This window comes from Coregonus lavaretus, assembly GCF_964263955.1.
Source record: "Coregonus lavaretus genome assembly, chromosome: 5".
Taxonomy (NCBI): domain Eukaryota; kingdom Metazoa; phylum Chordata; class Actinopteri; order Salmoniformes; family Salmonidae; genus Coregonus; species Coregonus lavaretus.
This window is the reverse complement of record NC_139992.1, coordinates 12,044,434-12,063,505: the sequence shown is the minus strand read 5'-3', so window position 1 is coordinate 12,063,505 and position 19,072 is coordinate 12,044,434. Positions and strand designations below refer to the sequence as shown.

Sequence of the window (19,072 nt, the reverse complement as noted above, 5' to 3'; positions counted from 1 at the left end):
CCTGACAGCAGGACAGGTCATAGCTTGAGGGAGGGGGTTGCAACAATCAGCGTGGTCTTTCCTCAAGCAGACAGACATTTCTTTGTCTCCTTTGTTTTGTTTCAGCAGGCATGCGGTGGTGTAACTTCAGATAAAATACATAAACACATATCTATATACACATAATTATAACTGTTTAAATTTAAAATCCTTTCCCGTAAATGAAAAGAAATATGTAAACATGCACACTTCTCACTGAGTCGCCTTGATCCAGGCTCCATAAGGACTAAAATGAGCCCCGATATCCAATGACCAATGGCCGATGATTCTATGTTATGATAATAGAGGTGATGTGGTCATTGAAATGTTGCCTGTAAGTACTGGTTAGAGGTGTTGCAGGGTCAGACAGACCCTGTGGTCCATAGAGATAAAGTCTACGTCCCAAATGGCACCCTATTTCCTATATAGTGCACTACTTTTGATAGGGTTCTGGTCAAAAGTAGTACACTATATAAGGAATAGGATGCCATTTGGGGCTAAGGCGCTGTTTTACCTCTACCCAATGGTCATTGGACATGTGGCTCATTTTTAGTGGGGCCTGGACGTGAGAGTCCCGGCTCAGTGTGGTTTTAAAGGGATCTAGGGCCGAAGACATCAAAGCCTCGCCCCGTAAGCGGAGCTCAGGGTCAGTCCTAATGGCACCCTATTCCCTATTCAGTGCACTACTTTTGACCAGGGCCCATAGGGCCGGCGTAAATCACAAACTTTCGTTGTATGCGGATGATCTACTGTTGTTTATTTTGGACTCTCACAGTACAATCCCCACGGTTATAGATACGCTGAATGGATTCGGCAAGATCTCTGGTTACAAGTCGAACCTGAACAAAAGCATTATTTTCCAGTGAATTATGCAGTATGTAGAGCAATTTTGATGGAATTCCCTTCAAAATAACCTACCTTGGCATAAAAATGACCATGAGCTACAATGACTTGTTCAGGTTGAACAAACCACTAGTGGAACTTACCAAACAAGACATTTCATGATGGTCCACGCTGCCAATCTCCCTCGCAGGCCGCATTAATTTACCCCACAGGGCTCTGGTCAAAAGTAGTGCAGTATTTAGGGAATAGGGTGCCATTTGGGACAAATGCTCAGTGCTGAATGCGGGCTCACTCCACTCTCACCCCCCTGTGCCATGCACCCTAACCCCTACATCCGAGGGTGCTAGGGCGCCAGAGGGGATGTTTTGTGTACCAGCCCCAGACTGAGTCATTCAAGTGGCCTACTAAAGAACACTGATCTGTATGTACTCTTCTATACAGAGTCTCAAAACTCTACACTAATAATATATCATTAAAAACACATTCATGTGCATGTGCACCACACCTACTTCCAGGATATACAAATATTGTGTCTGCACATACAGTTGAAGTCGGACGTTTACATACACCTTAGCCAAATACATTTAAACTCAGTTTTTCACAATTCCTGACATTTAATCCTAGTAAAAATTCCCTGTCTTAGGTCAGTTAGGATCACCACTTTATTTTAAGAATGTGAAATGTCAGAATAATAGTGATTTTTTTATTTCAGCTTTTATTTCTTTCATCACATTCCCAGTGGGTCAGAAGTTTACATGCACTCAATTAGAATTTGGTAGCATTGCCTTTAAATTGTTTAACTTGGGTCAAATGTTTCGGGTAGCCTTTCACAAGCTTCCCACAATCAGTTGGGTGAATTTTTGCCACATTCCTCCTCAAAGAGCTGGTGTAACTGAGTCAGGTTTATAGGCCTCCTTGCTCGCACACACTTTTTCAGTTCTGCCCACAAATCTTCTATAGGATTGAGGTCAGGGCTTTGTGATGGCCACTCCAATACCTTGACTTTGTTGTCCTTAGGCCATTTTGTCACAATTTTGGAAGTATGCTTGGGGTCATTGTCCATTTGGAAGACCCATTTGCGACCAAGCTTTAACTTCCTGACTGATATCTTGAGATGTTGCTTCAATATATCCACATCATTTTCCTTCCTCATGATGCCATCTATTTTGTCAAGTGCACCAGTCCCTCCTGCAGCGAAGCACCCCCACAGCATGATGCTGCCACCCCTGTGCTTCACTGTTGGGATGGTGTTCTTCGGCTTGCAATGACCCCCTTTTTCCTCCAAACATAACAATGGTCATTATGGCCAAACAGTTCTATTTTTGTTTCATCAGACCAGAGGACATTTCTCCAAAAAGTACGATCTTTGTCCCCATGTGCAGTTGCAAACCGTAGTCTGGCTTTTTTATGGCGGTTTTGGAGCAGTGGCTTCTTCCTTGCTGAGCGGCCTTTCAGGTTATGTCGATATAGGCCTCTTGTTACTGTGGATATAGATATTTTTGTACCTGTTTCCTCCAGCATCTTCACAAGGTCCTTTGCTGTTGTTCTGGGATTGATTTGCACTTTTCGCACCAAAGTACGTTCATCTCTAAGAGACAGAACGCGTCTCCTTCCTGAGCGATATGACGGCTGCGTGGTCCCATGGTGTTTATACTTGCGTACTATTGTTTGTACAGATGAACATGGTACCTTCAGGCATTTGGAAATTGCTCCCAAGGATGAACCAGACTTGTGGAGGTCTACAATATATTTCTGAGGTCGGCTGATTTCTTTGGATTTTCCCATGATGTCAAGCAAAGAGGCACTGAGTTTGAAGGTAGGCCTTGAAATACATCCACAGATACACCTCCAATTGACTCAAATTATGTCAATTAGCCTATCAGAAGCTTCTAAAGCCATGACAATTTTTTTCTGGAATTTTCCAAGCTGTTTAAAGGCACAGTCAACTTAGTGTATGTAAACTTCTGACCCACTGGAATTGTGATACAGTGAATTATAAGTGAAATAATCTGTCTGTAAACAATTGTTGGAAAAATTACTTGTGTCATGCACTTGCCAAAACGATAGTTTGTTAACAAGAAATTTGTGGAGTGGTTGAAAAACTAGTTTTATTGACTCCAACCTAAGTGTATGTAATCTTCCGACTTCAACTGTATATAGTTGGCCACTATTGTTGGGACAGTACTATGGATACCACGTTCTGCCACCCTATCTCTGCCTCACTGGTGTCTTGCCTGTTCAGCTGTTGTCATTCAGTTTGATTTTAAGTGTGATTTTCAGTTCAGCCCATTTTAACAAACATGAATGGAATAACACCCACCATTTTCAGTCGGGCCCCTGGGTTTTGCACTCTTGGACATGTGAGCTGATGTTTTCACACTGTAATTAGGAATAGTGCTTCACAGGGTAGATCCTCCTGAAATAGCAGGTTAAATTTAGGTCCACGCTATGGTAAATCAGACCCCTCAGGCCTGGGGCAGTCAGGCTGTTATACTATCACTAGCTAGCTGGATCCATTTCAATCTCTAACCCTCTAAAAGTGTCCTCTGGGATATCTGTTGCTGGGTGAGGCTTGTTGATTCAATCTAAAGTTGTCCTACTGGCAGTAGGTACTACTGTTTATTCAACCTAAAGCTGTCCTAACACATTACAGTAAGGACCTACCAGACCTCCTTCAGTCTCCTCTACGCTGGGCTCTGTTCCTAAAGCTGTCCTACTGGGCTTTTCTGATCGGGACATGGGGCTCATTTCTGCTCTCAGTGATCTCTGTCTCTACAGTGATACGGAAGTCAGGTCCACTCTACCCAATCTTCTTTGGTCTCCCCTCTACACTGAGCTCTGTTCCACTGATCTGTCTGGACGGACCAATGGCCCTGAATAACCTAGTGAAGATGCTGAGACAAAAACTCCTCAGCTTCCTGTTCCCCGAAGGGCTGACACCAGATCAGCCATTGATATTCTTCTAAAACTAGGCTAAAGATGCTTGTTGTGGGCCAATATGATGGGGGCAAAAAATCCCTACATGTTAGTTTGAGTTTCCCATGCTTCCCAGGCCACTGTTGCTGTGTATTTTGCCCTGCTGCCACCGTCAAGCGTAAACGAAGCAGTCAATAATAGATGCTCTCTTTCTGTTTCATGTCTCAGGCAGTGTGCAGTGTTCTGGCGCCATGGAGAGACACTGGAGTGAATACTCTACAAGCTCTGATCCATTATTCAATGGGTTCCTCAAAGAGAGAGGAGAACTTACACACACACACACACACACACACACACACACACACACACACACACACACACACACACACACACACACACACACACACACACACACACACACACACACACACACACACACACACACACACCCCACTTCTGTTTCTCTCTCTCTCTTTATGTGTTTTTTTATCACTCCATCTCTCTATCCCTCCCTTTGAGGACCATGGCAGTATCCCTAGATGAACCTATATGTTGGTTGGGACTGTGTTTTGCAAAGGCAGTGTGGCAGCACTGGTGGGTTTGGGCTGAAGCTGGGTCTGGAGCCGGTGTTAACTGAGCTAGTGGGCCTGCGGCAGGGTCAGAGTTCAGAGTTAACAAGAAGTTCTAGAAGCTAGAACATGGACACACAGGTAGAGGTCATTACACTGAGAGAAAGTTGGTTCATTCTGAAGTGGTGTCATAGGTCCGAGGGGCAGTTATTGTTCTGTGGGACTTCTTGAGTTGTTTTCTGTTATTAAGAATGTCCTCTTCTCCTTCTCCAAATGATCCCCCCCACCAAGCTCCCCTCTACACCTCCTCTCCTCTCCCAAGGTCCAGTTCCTCCACATGGGGAACAGTTCACCAGTCCAGTCATCAGTTGGTGTTGGAGGGGCCGAGGGGTCGGTGTGTGTGTGTGAAGATGGGGGAGTTTGAAGTGTCCTCCTTACTCAGTCCTGACTCCTGTTGCGTCTCTTGAAGAAGAAGAAGGGGGTCTTCTGAGGAGGGCCCAGTAGCATGGGAACCTGGTTCTTATGTGTGATCTTGATCTGTAAGGGGAGGAGGGATAGAAACGAAAAGATATTCAGCAATGGAAGTTTGCTTTAGAAATCCATGTTTTATCATCAAAACCACCACTTTTCAGCAAAATGCCTTCATCTGTAGGAGGGAGAGACAAGAGAACATTTGACCAGGAAATGCCAAGTGTCCAGAAGTCTGAACTTTCTTTTCTACTTCTAAACCCTTCACACATTTACCACAGTGTTATTTCACCGTCACTTCTTGCTTAAGAAATAGCAAGCTTTTTATGCTTTCAGAGCAAGTATCTGACCTTGAAATCCAAATAACCAATCAAGTACAGTACACAGTGGAGGTCTGGAATGTGGTGGGTCTCACTCACCGAGCATGGGGGCTGCATCCAAGGCTCCCCATCGATCTGCATGGGCAGTAGCCTGGACGTCCTGTGAAGAGAGAGTGAGAGAGGAGAGAGACACAGAGAGCAAGAGAGAGAGAGGAGTAGGGGGTAGAGATAGGGTGTCAGAATCAGATCACACACACCTCGGAGGTACAGATCACACACTGTCCATCCCATCCGTCCCATCCCAGGACCAGAAATTCCCATACACACTGTCCATCCCATCCCTCCCATCCCAGGACCAGAGATTCTCATACACACTGTCCATCCCATCCGTCCCATCCCAGGACCAGAGATTCCCATACACACTGTCCATCCCATCCCTCCCATCCCAGGACCAGAGCCAAACACTGCTGTCTTTGTTCCCACGAGTCCTGTTCCCAGACAGGCCCTCTCAGGACCCCACTCTCTAAACTAACTAACTCACACACACACACACACACACACACACACACACACACACACACACACACACACACACACACACACACACACACACACACACACAGACCCCTAGCCTTCCCCCACACACACAAAGTTAGTTTAAGCCTTTCATGCATGCCTCACCAGCTAGGGAAACTCAGTATGGGAGAATGACTATGATGAATGCTCTTTTAATTCTGGTTTCTGAAAATATTAAGGGTAGGGTGAAACAGGTGAGGGGAAAGCTTTGACTGCGTCCCCTATAAACGGTACTGTAACTAGGCTTACTGTGGATGTTTAATGGAGCGAGTCTTGCTAGAGCAACAAAAACATGTGAACTAATTCCACTTTTCTAAAACAGATTGGTTGGTTGGCATATCCAAATTGTCCTGTTACTCTGCACTCAGACCTGTGAGAAAGCTAATTTGTCAGCCGATGATTGCCAGTGTCTCTGTGGCTGTAATGAGTGAGTGTGTCAGCTGGTCAATGGTCTGGTTTACTGGAAAAAGTCAGGGGCTTATGAAGTGAGGAAGAGAAGGAATCAGGAGACACTTCTGTCTACAGGACTCAACTCTGGTTTTGGTGACATAGACAGAAAGGAACGGATGTGGGGAGAAGAAGGGAGGGATGGATGGATGGATGGATGAGGAATGGATGGAGAGATGGATGGATGGAGGGGGGATTGTTGGAGGGATGGATGGATGGATAAAGGAATGGATAGAGGGATGGATGGATAGATGGATGGAGGGATGGAGGGATGGATGGATGTTTGGCGGGATGGATGGTTGGAGGGAAAATTGGAGGGATGGATGGATGGAGTGGGGATGGAGGGGGAATGGTTGGATGGATGGATGGTTGGTTGGAGGGATGGAGGGATGGAGGGATGGATGGATGGATGGAGGGATGGAGGGAGGGAGTAGGGAGGGTTGGAGTGATGGATGGATGAATGAATGAACGGAGGGACAGAGGGAATAGCAGTAAGGACCCTGACCTGACGGTAACGTTAGCACATTGAGCCAGTCTGCGGCCTGCACTCTTCAGGCCTGAGTAGATCTTCCCCATCTCCATGGCCCCCTCCAGACCCACCACCTCTAGCAACTGGTCACTCAGGTCTGTAGAGAGAGAGAGCAAGAGAGATAGCGAGCGAGAGAGAGAAACAGAGAGACAGAGAGAGAGTCATCAGTTAATAATTTCTCAGCAAAGAAAGAACATAGCAAATGGAGAATGGTAGAGTACATTGACGAGTTTCGAAGAGATTTAGTTGGGTCATAGAAGGGCACTAGAACAGCTAATGACAGGATACACTGTAGAACATTTTGATTGTGACCCTATTTTTATTCATCGTATAGTAAAAAAGAAACCCACAGTGTTCTATACTTTTGCTCCAGAAACTTTAGATAGCTAAATAATATTATGAATGCCTTTATAAAGCAAATAGCCAAGGTGCTGCCAAGAAAAAATCTATGATTGAAGCAAAATACTGTTCTGAATGACCAGCCAATCAGAACCATTTCAGCCGCTGTTCTCCTACACATTATTTAGTTTTTGTCCAATTGGATAAGCCAAATATTTCATGTGCTTTGCGTTGTAGGCTACATTGTGCATCATTTCTCTATTGTACTACAAAATTGATACGGCGTATATTGATACGCATCAGTAGGGATTAAGAAGAGAGTATACGCTATGCCGAATGGGGAAAAAAAGTGGGTATACGGCGTACACCTGTGTATACCCTTCACTACACCACTGTAAAGCACCCAGGAAATTGAATGTCCACAAACAATTTAAATAGATTTTTCAACTATTCAGATAAGTTTTCTTCCTCTACTTTCTACTCTCTAAAATCCCACTGTTTCAGTGTCTCTTATCTGCGCTCTCTTTCTCTCTGTCTCTCTGTCTGTCTCTCACTCACTCAATTTGACATTATTGTTTTGTTTGAAATCAATGAAATACTATTTTACCAAAAAAATTCACCATGACTCTTCATCTACTCTCCTAGGTATGGGTCTCAAACTTTTAAAACACATAATACAAAATACCAAAAAACACACTACCCGGTACAGGAAAAGTGACATCCATGATGTTCTGGGTCAATTTGACCCGCAATTTGATCTTGACCTTGGTCTATATAGCTTTTGAATGGTCCTAGAAACAAGCTGCTTTCTGCACGGAGATGGTGAAAACACGATGATCACACAAATATAACTATAATGTCCCTATGATGCTCAGAGGCTGAGCAACACTGATCTGAAGTCAATTTGACCCGCAATTTGACCCTTGAACTTGACCTTTTCTAACTCTTGAACGGAATGTCCTAGAAACAAGCTGCTTTCTGCACAGGAATGGTGCGACCATGCCGATCACATAGATATAAGAGATATATGATTTCCCTATGACGCTCAGAGGCTGAGCAACACTGAACACTGATCTGAAGTTGAGCTAAAACTGAGTTTTGACAAATTATGATTTACGACGTCGGATCACCGACAATCTGACAGATGTATTACTTTTTCCATGCATCAAACATTTGGCTCTAACTTTTGAACGGTTGTGGCTATCAACCCAGGGAAAATAGCAACTGAAAGAGGACATTCTCAGCGACATTTAGATAAGGGAAAATATATTTCCTTTACTTACTGTACCGGGTCAAACTGACCCGTAATATAACTGGTTTATAGCCGAATCTAACATAAAGGAAGGGTTAAAGAAAGTTGGCATTTCGTGGATGCTGTTAAAGTTTATACAGAGATAAGTTAGTCAGTGAGTCACTCAAACTCTTAAATATTTTAGATTACAATTTTACAGCAAATGTCAGATGAGTGATGGGGGGAAACATTTAAAATCACTTAGGGTAAAACACAGTAAGTGTATGTGCTGGCTCCACAGCATGACACACTACCTATGGGGTGAAAGCAACACAGCAGTAGAGTATCATTCAGATACTGTATAGTGTACATACACACAGTGTAAGCCTACAGCGAAATGTGATGTTTCATGTACTTCTGCTTCAACTTTAGTTTGAGAATGAGTCATCCTGAATACATATTGTGGACTCAATTCTTTCTACACATCTAAAATGATGTGTGGGCTGAGATAGCAGTATCTGACATAGAGAATAACTGATTGATGTGAGAATAGATGTGCTGGGTTTGGAGAGGGGACAAAAACACCCATGCCATGGGCACAAATGGTAACAAATCGCCCTGTAGCCATTCCCCTTTTCCCCCTGTGCCGCTGTGCCCCGGATATATGCCCAGTGATCACTCATGGTCACACCGTCCTTAATCAGCCAGAGCAGGGCGAACCATCCCAAATCAACTGGAGCAGGGGGAATCAGTCAGAGAATAGGAAACTGTCCTAAACCAGTCAGAGAATAGGAAACCGTCCTAAATACAAAAAAAAACATCCCTCTGCCTGTTTCCCTAGTCCATGGGGGCCATTTCAGCCCAGGACATCTCAGCGGCGGTGCTACATTGGTCAGCCAGTGCCTCGTCCCACCCACCCAAGGGACTAGACTGGAGGACCAAGGACGCGTCCTAACCAAACTCTCAGGCTGTGTCCCAAATGGCACCCTATTTCCTATATAGTGCACTACTTTTGACCAGGGCCCATAGGGAATAGTAGTGCACTATGTTGGGAGTAGGGCCCCATAGGGATCCTCTGCCTCTAACAATATCGTTTTCCACAGAAAGAATAATAGGATTGAGATCCATTAAGAGCAAACCTGGCATGAAGAGCCCTGGATTAGTGGCGAGGGGACTAGTGACACTATGACACTATGACTATTTACACTATGACACTATGAATAATTGTGCGGAGGGCTCATAGTAATGGCTGGAATGGAATGAATGGAATGGCGTTTGATACCATTCCATTCAATCTATTCCAGCCATTATTATGAGCCGTATAGCAGTTCTACAAAATAATGTTTGAGGTTTGTAGTCCGTCCTTGGCAACCACTCCATACCAGTTCAATCGTTTTCAAAATGAACCTCTTTGATACACAACTGCTTTGATACTACTGCCCCCTACAGTAGCCCTACCTACAGTATGTGTTCCAATAATTGCTCTGTTATGTATTTATAAACCAGTGCATGTTGTTGTTTCCTTCCTCCACCCCCTAGCTCCTGGCTTAGTCCGACTGTCATTGTCTCAGGGTAGTCGGAGTGGAGGCCGGAGTGGAGGCCGGAGTGGAGGCCAGAGTGGAGGCCAGAGTGGAGACCGGAGAGCAGGCCGGAGTGGAGGCGGAGTGGAGGCCAGAGTGGAGGCCAGAGTGGAGACCAGAGTGGAGACCAGAGTGGAGGCCAGAGTGGAGTCCGGAGTGGAGACCGGAGTGGAGGCCAGAGTGGAGGCGGAGTGGAGGCCAGAGTGGAGACCGGAGTGGAGGCCAGAGTGGAGGCCGGAGTGGAGACCGGAGTGGAGGCCAGAGTGGAGACCGGAGTGGAGGCCAGAGTGGAGGCCGGAGTGGAGGCCGGAGAGCAGGCCGGAGTGGAGACGGAGTAGTGGAAGAAGAGGAGCCCGGAGTAGAGACCAGAGTGGAGGCCGGAGTGGAGACTGAGTAGAGGCTGGAGAGGAGGCCGGAGTGGATGCCGGAGAGGAGACGGAGTAGAGTAAGGAGAGGAGACCGGAGTAGAGGTCAGAGTGGAGGCTGGAGAGGAGACGGAATGGAGGCCAGAGTGGAGGCCGGAGTGGAGGCCGGAGTGGAGATGGAGTAGAGGAAGGAGAGGAGACCGGAGTGGAGGCCGGAGTGAGGACAGATGGTCAAGAAGAACTAGACCACACCGTGTAACTGTTACTGCGGTAAAGTAAAGGTGAGTGGGTGCTAAAGGTGTGTGGGTGGGTGTGGCCTACTTGGCCCACTGACAGCGTACAGAGGAATACTACCACGGAGACAGATACATGATCATTATTAACTCCTCTCCTTCCTTTCTCACATACAGTATATTTAGACACTTTTTGTTCACATAACATATGCTTTTTAATATACAAATATTCACACTCTCTAACGCTTTATGCAGCGTTCGTATGCCATTCAGAAGCAATACTTCTCATGACAGTTCTCATGGGAAAAGACCTGCTTGACCATCCAACTCTTCAGATATGAGGGACACTTACAAAGTTTCTCATATACTCCCATAGTCTCATATACTCTCATAGGAAAGACTGGCTATTGAACCAGAAGTTCTTGACAGTTGAAAGTATGTGCCAGGAAGACATAGCTCTTCCCACAATCCTCGCTGGGTGGATAATTTTAGTATAGTTTAGTCTATTTCTGTAATCGCAAACAACACAGGGGGAAATGAAAAATAAACCATTCTGTTTTAGCTGTGTGAGTAAAAACAATAACCTGTCCCTGGATGGCAGTGCCCTGAAATAGCCCACACTACGGCCATGGTGTGACTCAAACCAGAATGTGTTAAGGGGGAGGGAGGGTGGAAAGAACTCCTGTAGGGAGAGGTTGTTGGGACCTGGCCAGGCTTTAATCTGCAATGGTACAGTTCTACAACACACACACACACACACACACACACACACACACACACACACACACACACACACACACACACACACACACACACACACACAGACAGACAGACAGACAGACAGACAGACAGACAGACAGACAGACAGACAGACAGACAGACAGACAGACAGACAGACAGACAGACAGACAGACAGACAGACAGACAGACAGACAGACAGACAGACAGACAGACAGACAGACAGACAGACAGACAGACAGACAGACAGACAGACAGACAGACAGACAGACAGACAGACAGACAGACAGACAGACAGACAGACAGACAGACAGACAGACAGACAGACAGACAGACAGACAGACAGACAGACAGACAGAGACAGACAGACAGACAGACAGACAGACAGACAGACAGACAGACAGACAGACAGACAGACAGACAGACAGACAGACAGACAGACAGACAGACAGACAGACAGACAGACAGACAGACAGACAGACAGACAGACAGACAGACAGACAGACAGACAGACAGACAGACAGACAGACAGACAGACAGAGAGAGAGAGAGAGAGAGAGAGAGAGAGAGAGAGAGAGAGAGAGAGAGAGAGAGAGAGAGAGAGAACAGAGGAGATGTAGTTGGGGGGGTGTAACAGAGGAGATGTAGTTGGGGGGGTGTAACAGGGCTGCTTTCTGCCCCTGTCCTGGTCACTAAAGGACCCTTCAGTACCTCCCCTCCTCTGACCATCTGACAATTATCAATTTCTTCCCCATCAACAGCAGTAGCAGTAACTAACCCCTGACTTCATCTACAGACTGAGACAGTATTTGACATTGTCACCACTATCCTTCCTTGCTTTGTAACTCGAGCTGGCTTGACTCTACACTCTTAGAAAAAAAGGTGCTATCTAGAACCAAAAAGGGTTCTTTGGCTGTCCCCATAGGACAACCCTTTGAAGAACCCCTTTTGGTTCCAGGTGGAACCCTACATTACCATGTAGTTTACCAATAAAATGGTCTGATGGTGATGTGGATATACTCTGAATACATATCCCAAATGAAATAAATGATCTTTAATGATCAAATGAAAGTTAGCAAAAATAGATAAGATCTTGCTACCATGGAAAGGTAAATACCTGTCTATTTGTGGAAAAATCACCCTGATTAACTCTTTAGTATTATCCCAGTTTACCTATTTGCTTATGGACTTGCCTACGCCTAGCGAACAGTTTTTTAAATTATATGAGAAAAAAAGATTCCATTTTATTTGGAACGGCAAGCAAGACAAAATTAATTATTAAATATTAAAGCATTAGACATATCACTAAAAGCTTCAGTCATACAAAAGTTATACTTAAATCTGAATTGGTTCTCTAGCAAATTAGTAAGATTGTCTCACCCCATGTTCAGGAATGGCCTTTTCCCCTTTATTCAGATTACAACCTCTCACTTTCAGTTATTTGAAAAGGAAATCATCTCCCAAATATCACTATTTCTGAAACAAGCCATAGAACGTTGGTTGCAATTTCAATGATGCAGACAATTACATTGATGGAAGTTACAATCTATCTGCAATATTAAAGCTGATCTACCCAACAAAAAAACAAAAAAAAGAGTGAAGCTGTCTCCAGTTCCCAGTTGTGTGACTCTCACTGCCATATAAAGCATATAGGCCTGTCTTATGTAGCCATATATTCCTGTGGATCAGGGTGAACGTTCTAGTTGTTGGAGATGTGTAGGAGGTGAATCAGAGATTTGAAGTGTCAGTCCGGAGAACCAGGCCAGCAGGGTTTTCACTCTGCTTAGGGTAAACTGACTGATTGCCTTATCTGTAGAGCACAGCTTAAAAAGCATGATCTTATTGCGGCAGAGCAAACAAGTGTCGCAAACAATTAGTAATAAGCTGCACACACACACACACACACAGTGTTGAGGAAGCTACTCAGAAAATGTTGTTTACCATGCTACCAATTACTTCACACTGGAAAAAGTTAAGCTACACTAAAGCTACCCTTAAGAAACATATACACTGAGTGTACAAAACATCAGGAACACCTGTTCTTTCCATGACATAGACTGACCAGGTGAATCCCGGTGAAAGCTATGATCCCTTATTGATGTCACCTTTTAAATCCACTTCAATCAGTGTAGATGAAGGGGAGGAGACAGGTTAAAGAAGCCTTGACACAGATTTTAAAGCCTTGTGACAATGGAGACATGGATTGTATATGTGTGCCATTCAGAGGGTGAATGGGCAAGACAAAATATTTAAGTGCCTTTGAACGGGGTACGGTAGTAGGTACCAGGCGCACCAGTTTGAGTGCGTCAAGAACTGTAACGCTGCTGGGTTTTTCACACTCAACGGTTTCCCGTGAGTATCAAGAATGGTCCACCACTCAAAGGACATCCAGCCAACTTGACACAACTGTGGGAATTATAGGAGTCAACATGGGCCAGCATCCCTGTAGAATGCTTTTCGACACCTTGTAGAGTCCATGCTCTGATGAATTGAGGCTGTTCTGAGGGCAAAAGGGGGGTGCAACTCAATATTAGGAAGGTGTTCCTAATGTTTTGTACACTCAGTGTAGTTTACTTAACTGAAGTTACTTTGAAAAAGTAGATCACTACATTTAAACTACTTCGTGAAAAATCATCTAAATCAGAAATGTCATAGACTACAGATTGCATGAACAGATCACTCTGGAGTCATAATGTGTAATTTAGCCTATTGATAGGGCAAAATGTTGATTTCCGCCTAACTAGACATACCCAAACGTAATTATTTTTCATGAATTGGCCATAAACAATAACTGGTAATGTTGCATAGTTTTAGAAAGGTCTGGAATTTGCTGAGGTGTACTCACGTTTGAGGACACAAGTTCAAGTACATAGTACAAATATTATGTAAATATGAAAAATCACATACAGTGGGGAAAAAAAGTATTTAGTCAGCCACCAATTGTGCAAGTTCTCCCACTTAAAAAGATGAGAGAGGCCTGTAATTTTCATCATAGGTACACGTCAACTATGACAGACAAAATGAGGAAAAAAAATCCAGAAAATCACATTGTAAGATTTTTAATGAATTTATTTGCAAATTATGGTGGAAAATAAGTATTTGGTCAATAACAAAAGTTTCTCAATACTTTGTTATATACCCTTTGTTGGCAATGACACAGGTCAAACGTTTTCTGTAAGTCTTCACAAGGTTTTCACACACTGTTGCTGGTATTTTGGCCCATTCCTCCATGCAGATCTCCTCTAGAGCAGTGATGTTTTGGGGCTGTCGCTGGGCAACACAGACTTTCAACTCCCTCCAAAGATTTTCTATGGGGTTGAGATCTGGAGACTGGCTAGGCCACTCCAGGACCTTGAAATGCTTCTTACGAAGCCACTCCTTCGTTGCCCGGGCGGTGTGTTTGGGATCATTGTCATGCTGAAAGACCCAGCCACCTTTAATCTTCAATGCCCTTGCTGATGGAAGGAGGTTTTCACTCAAAATCTCACGATACATGGCCCCATTCATTCTTTCCTTTACACGGATCAGTCGTCCTGGTCCCTTTGCAGAAAAACAGCCCCAAAGCATGATGTTTCCACCCCCATGCTTCACAGTAGGTAGCATTCTTTGTCCTCCAAACACGACGAGTTGAGTTTTTGCCAAAAAGTTCTATTTTGGTTTCATTGACCATATGACATTCTCCCAATCCTCTTCTGGATCATCCAAATGCACTCTAGCAAACTTCAGACTGGCCTGGATATGTACTGGCTTAAGCAGGGGGACACGTCTCCACTGCAGGATTTGAGTCCCTGGCGGCCTAGTGTGTTACTGATGGTAGGCTTTGTTACTTTGGTCCCAGCTCTCTGCAGGTCATTCACTAGGTCCCCCCGTGTGGTTCTGGGATTTTTGCTCACCGTTCTTGTGATCATTTTGACCCCACGGGGTGAGATCTTGCGTGGAGCCCCAGATCGAGGGAGATTATCAGTGGTTTTGTATGTCTTCCATTTCCTAATAATTGCTCCCCCAGTTGATTTCTTCAAACCAAGCTGCTTACCTATTGCAGATTCAGTCTTCCCAGCCTGGTGCAGGTCTACAATTTTGTTTCTGGTGTCCTTTGACAGCTCTTTGGTCTTGGCCATAGTGGAGTTTGGAGTGTGACTGTTTGAGGTTGTGGACAGGTGTCTTTTATACTGATAACAAGTTCAAACAGGTGCCATTAATACAGGTAACGAGTGGAGGACAGAGGAGCCTCTTAAAGAAGAAGTTACAGGTCTGTGAGAGCCATAAATCTTGCTTGTTTGTAGGTGACCAAATACTTATTTTCCACCATAATTTGCAAATAAATTCATTAAAAATCCTACAATGTGATTTTCTGGAGAAAAAAAAATCTCAATTTGTCTGTCATGGCTGACGTGTACCTATGATGAAAATTACAGGCCTCTCTCATCTTTTTAAGTGGGAGAACTTGCACAATTGGTGGCTGACTAAATACTTTTTTTCCCCACTGTATAATTGTTTTACTTATTCAACAAAAGTGGGGCAATAGGGCTTGAAATGACTGAAATGCTTTCTGAATAGAGTGATAATCTAATTATAAATGACCTTTTTTCTAATAACTGTAAAATAAATATGATCATACTTAGTGACAGTACAATATTTGTCAAGGCGTCAGTGTAATGAGGTAGACGAAGTCAGGCGCAGGACACAGAGCTAATCGAAAAGCGTACTTTACTCGTAGGTAAAATGAATGAACAAAACCTCCACGCTGGGAGGAACAAACCCGCACACTAACGACAACCAAAACATGAACAAACACGCACAACACACAGTGTGAAACAGAGGGTTAAATAGGGAAGACATAACTACATGATGGGAAACAGGTGTGACCAATGAAGACAAAACAAGTCGAACATAGACACATGGATCGGTAGTAGCTAGTACTCCGGTGACGACGAACGCCGAAGCCTGCCCGAGCAAGGAGGAGGGGCAGCCTCAGCTGAATTCGTGACAGTACCCCCTCCCTTGACGCGCGGCTCCAGCTGTGCGCCGACCCCGGCCTCGGGGACGGCCAGGAGGACGCGGAGCAGGATGACTGTCGGATGACAGTCGGATGACTACGGTGGAAATCCCTCAACGTGGAGGGATCGAGGATGTCCCTCCTAGGGACCCAGCACCGTTCCTCCGGACCGTACCCCTCCCACTCCACGAGATACTGCAGGCCCCCCACCCGACGCCTCGAATCCAAGATGGAACGGACAGAGTACGCCGGTGCCCCCTCGATGTCCAGTGGGGGCGGAGGAACCTCCCGTACCTCAGACTCCTGGAGTGGACCAGCTACTACCGGCCTGAGGAGAGACACATGGAACGAGGGGTTAATACGGTAATTAAGAGGAAGCTGTAACCTATAACAAACCTCGTTCAATCTCCTCAGGACTTTAAATGGCCCCACAAACCACCGACCCAGCTTCCGGCAGCGCAGGCGAAGGGGCAGGTTTCGGGTCGAGAGCCAGACCCGGTCCCCCGGTGCATACACCGGGATCTCACTGCGGTGGCGATCGGCGCTCGCCTTTTGTCGCCTGATGGCCCGCTGCAGGTGTACATGAGCAGCGTTCCAGGTCTCTTCCGAGCGCCGAAACCACACCTTCACCGCAGGAGCCTCGATCTGGCTCTGATGCCAAGGTGCCAGGACTGGCTGATAACCTAACACACACTGGAAAGGAGTAAGGTTAGTAGAGGAGTGGCGGAGTGAGTTTTGGGCCATCTCTGCCCAGGGGATAAAACCCGACCACTCCCCCTGCCGGTCCTGGCAATAGGACCGCAGAAACCTACCCACATCCTGGTTAACTCTCTCCACCTGCCCATTACTCTCGGGGTGAAAACCTGAGGTAAGGCTGATCGAGACCCCCATACGTTCCATGAACACCCTCCAGACCCTTGAGGTACCCCGTAGTGCCGGAAGACGTGTGTAAACAGGGCCTCAGCAGTTTGTAGGGCTGTAGGGAGACCTGGCATAGGAATGAGACGGCAGGACTTAGAAAACCGATCCACAACGACCAGGATCGTGGTGTTCCCTTGTGAAGGGGGAAGGTCCGTAACAAAGTCCACCGATAGGTAGGACCACGGCCATTGTGGAACGGGTAGGGGTTGTAATTTTCCTCTGGGCAGGTGTCTAGGTGCCTTACACTGGGCGCACACCGAGCAGGAGGAAACATAAACCCTCATGTCCTTGGCTAAAGTGGGCCACCAGTACTTCCCACTAAGACAGTGCACTGTCCGACCGATGCCAGGATGACCAGAGGAGGATGACGTGTGAGCCCAATAGATCAATCGATCGCGAACCTCGAGCGGCACGTACATCCGACCCTCTGGACACTGGGGGGGGGGGGGGGGGGGGGGGGGGGGGGGAGTGGGCTCGGTACGTAACGCCCGCTCGATGTCCGCGTCAACCTCCCACACCACCGGTGCCACCAGACACGACGCCGGAAGTATGGGAGTGGGCTCAATGGACCTCTCCTCTGTGTCATACAGTCGGGACAGGGCGTCTGCCTTAGCATTCTGGGAACCTGGTCTGTAAGTGAGCGTAAACACAAAACGAGTGAAGAACATGGCCCACCTTGCCTGGCGAGGGTTCAACCTCCTCGCCGCCTGGATGTACTCCAGATTGCGAAGGTCAGTCAAAATGAGGAAAGGGTGTTTAGCCCCCTCAAGCCGATGCCTCCACACTTTCAGTGCTTTAACCACAGCTAACAGCTCCCGATCCCCCACATCAGCTGTGCTCCACCAGACTGAGCTTCTTAGAAAATAAAGCACAGGGGCGGAGTTTTGGTGGCGTACCCGAGCGCTGAGACAGTACAGCTCCAATCCCAGCCTCGGACGCATCCACCTCAACCTGGAATGCCAAGGAAGGATCCAGATGAGCCAGCACCGGAGCCGAAGTAAACAGGACCTTCAGATGACCAAAAGCCCTGTCCGCCTCAGCTGACCACTGCAGACGCACCGGTCCTCCCTTCAGCAAGGAGGTAATGGGAGCCGCTACCTGACCAAAGCCCTGTATAAACCTCCGGTAGTAGTTGGCAAAACCCAAGAATCGCTGCACCTCCTTCACCGTGGTTGGAGTCGGCCAATTACGCACGGCCAAAATGCGGTCAATCTCCATCTCCACACCTGACGTGGACAGGCGGTGTCCTAGGAAGGAGATGGACTCTTGGAAGAACAGACATTTCTCCGCCTTCACATACAGGTCATGCTCCAACAGTCGACCAAGCACCCAACGCACCAGGGACACATGTTCGGCCCGTGTAGCGGAGTATATGAGAATGTCATCAATATACACCACTACATGTTCGGCCCGTGCAGGTCCCTAAAAATCTCATCAACAAAAGATTGGAAGACTGATGGAGCATTCATCAAACCGTATGGCATGACGAGGTACTCATAGTGCCCAGAGGTGGTACTAAATGTCTTCCACTCATCTCCCTCCCGGATACGCACCAGGTTGTACGCGCTCTTGAGATCCAATTTTGTGAAGAAGCGCGCCCCGTGCAATGACTCCGTCATACTAGCAATTAGAGGTAGTGGATAGCTGTATTTTACAGTGATCTGATTAAGACCACGGTAGTCAGCCCCAACACCACTGGAAACGCAGGAGAATCAATCAGATAGAGACTAATTGTTTCCTCATGCCCCTCCTGCGTCTTCATCCAGAGTGGAGCTGTGACCTCCCTAATCAGACCTGACCCTAAAGGGCGACTATCTAGGGCATGTATAGGGAAGGGCACATCAACTGGCACAATAGGAATCCCTAACCTACGGGTAAACTGACGATCAATAAAGTTCCCAGCTGTGCCTGAATCTACTAGCGCCTTATGCTGGGAATGGGAAGAAAACTCTGGAAACACAACATCTATACACATATGCGCAA

General features: G+C 46.2%; 1 protein-coding gene across 1 annotated transcript in view; it reads right to left on the bottom strand.

The window, feature by feature from the left end:
• Nucleotides 1-4,232: 4,232 nt before the first annotated feature.
• The window catches only part of LOC311129626 (diacylglycerol kinase beta-like), a gene marked incomplete at its 5' end in the record, with an annotated part of 182,349 nt that continues 167,509 nt past the window's right edge, over nt 4,233-19,072 (bottom strand). The window contains 3 exons of the mRNA XM_084161974.1: nt 4,233-4,883; nt 5,234-5,294; nt 6,663-6,783. Of these exons, the coding sequence (XP_084018100.1) occupies nt 4,785-4,883; nt 5,234-5,294; nt 6,663-6,783 (281 nt within the window). The 3' untranslated portion in view covers nt 4,233-4,784. The remainder of the gene's footprint in view (nt 4,884-5,233; nt 5,295-6,662; nt 6,784-19,072) is intronic.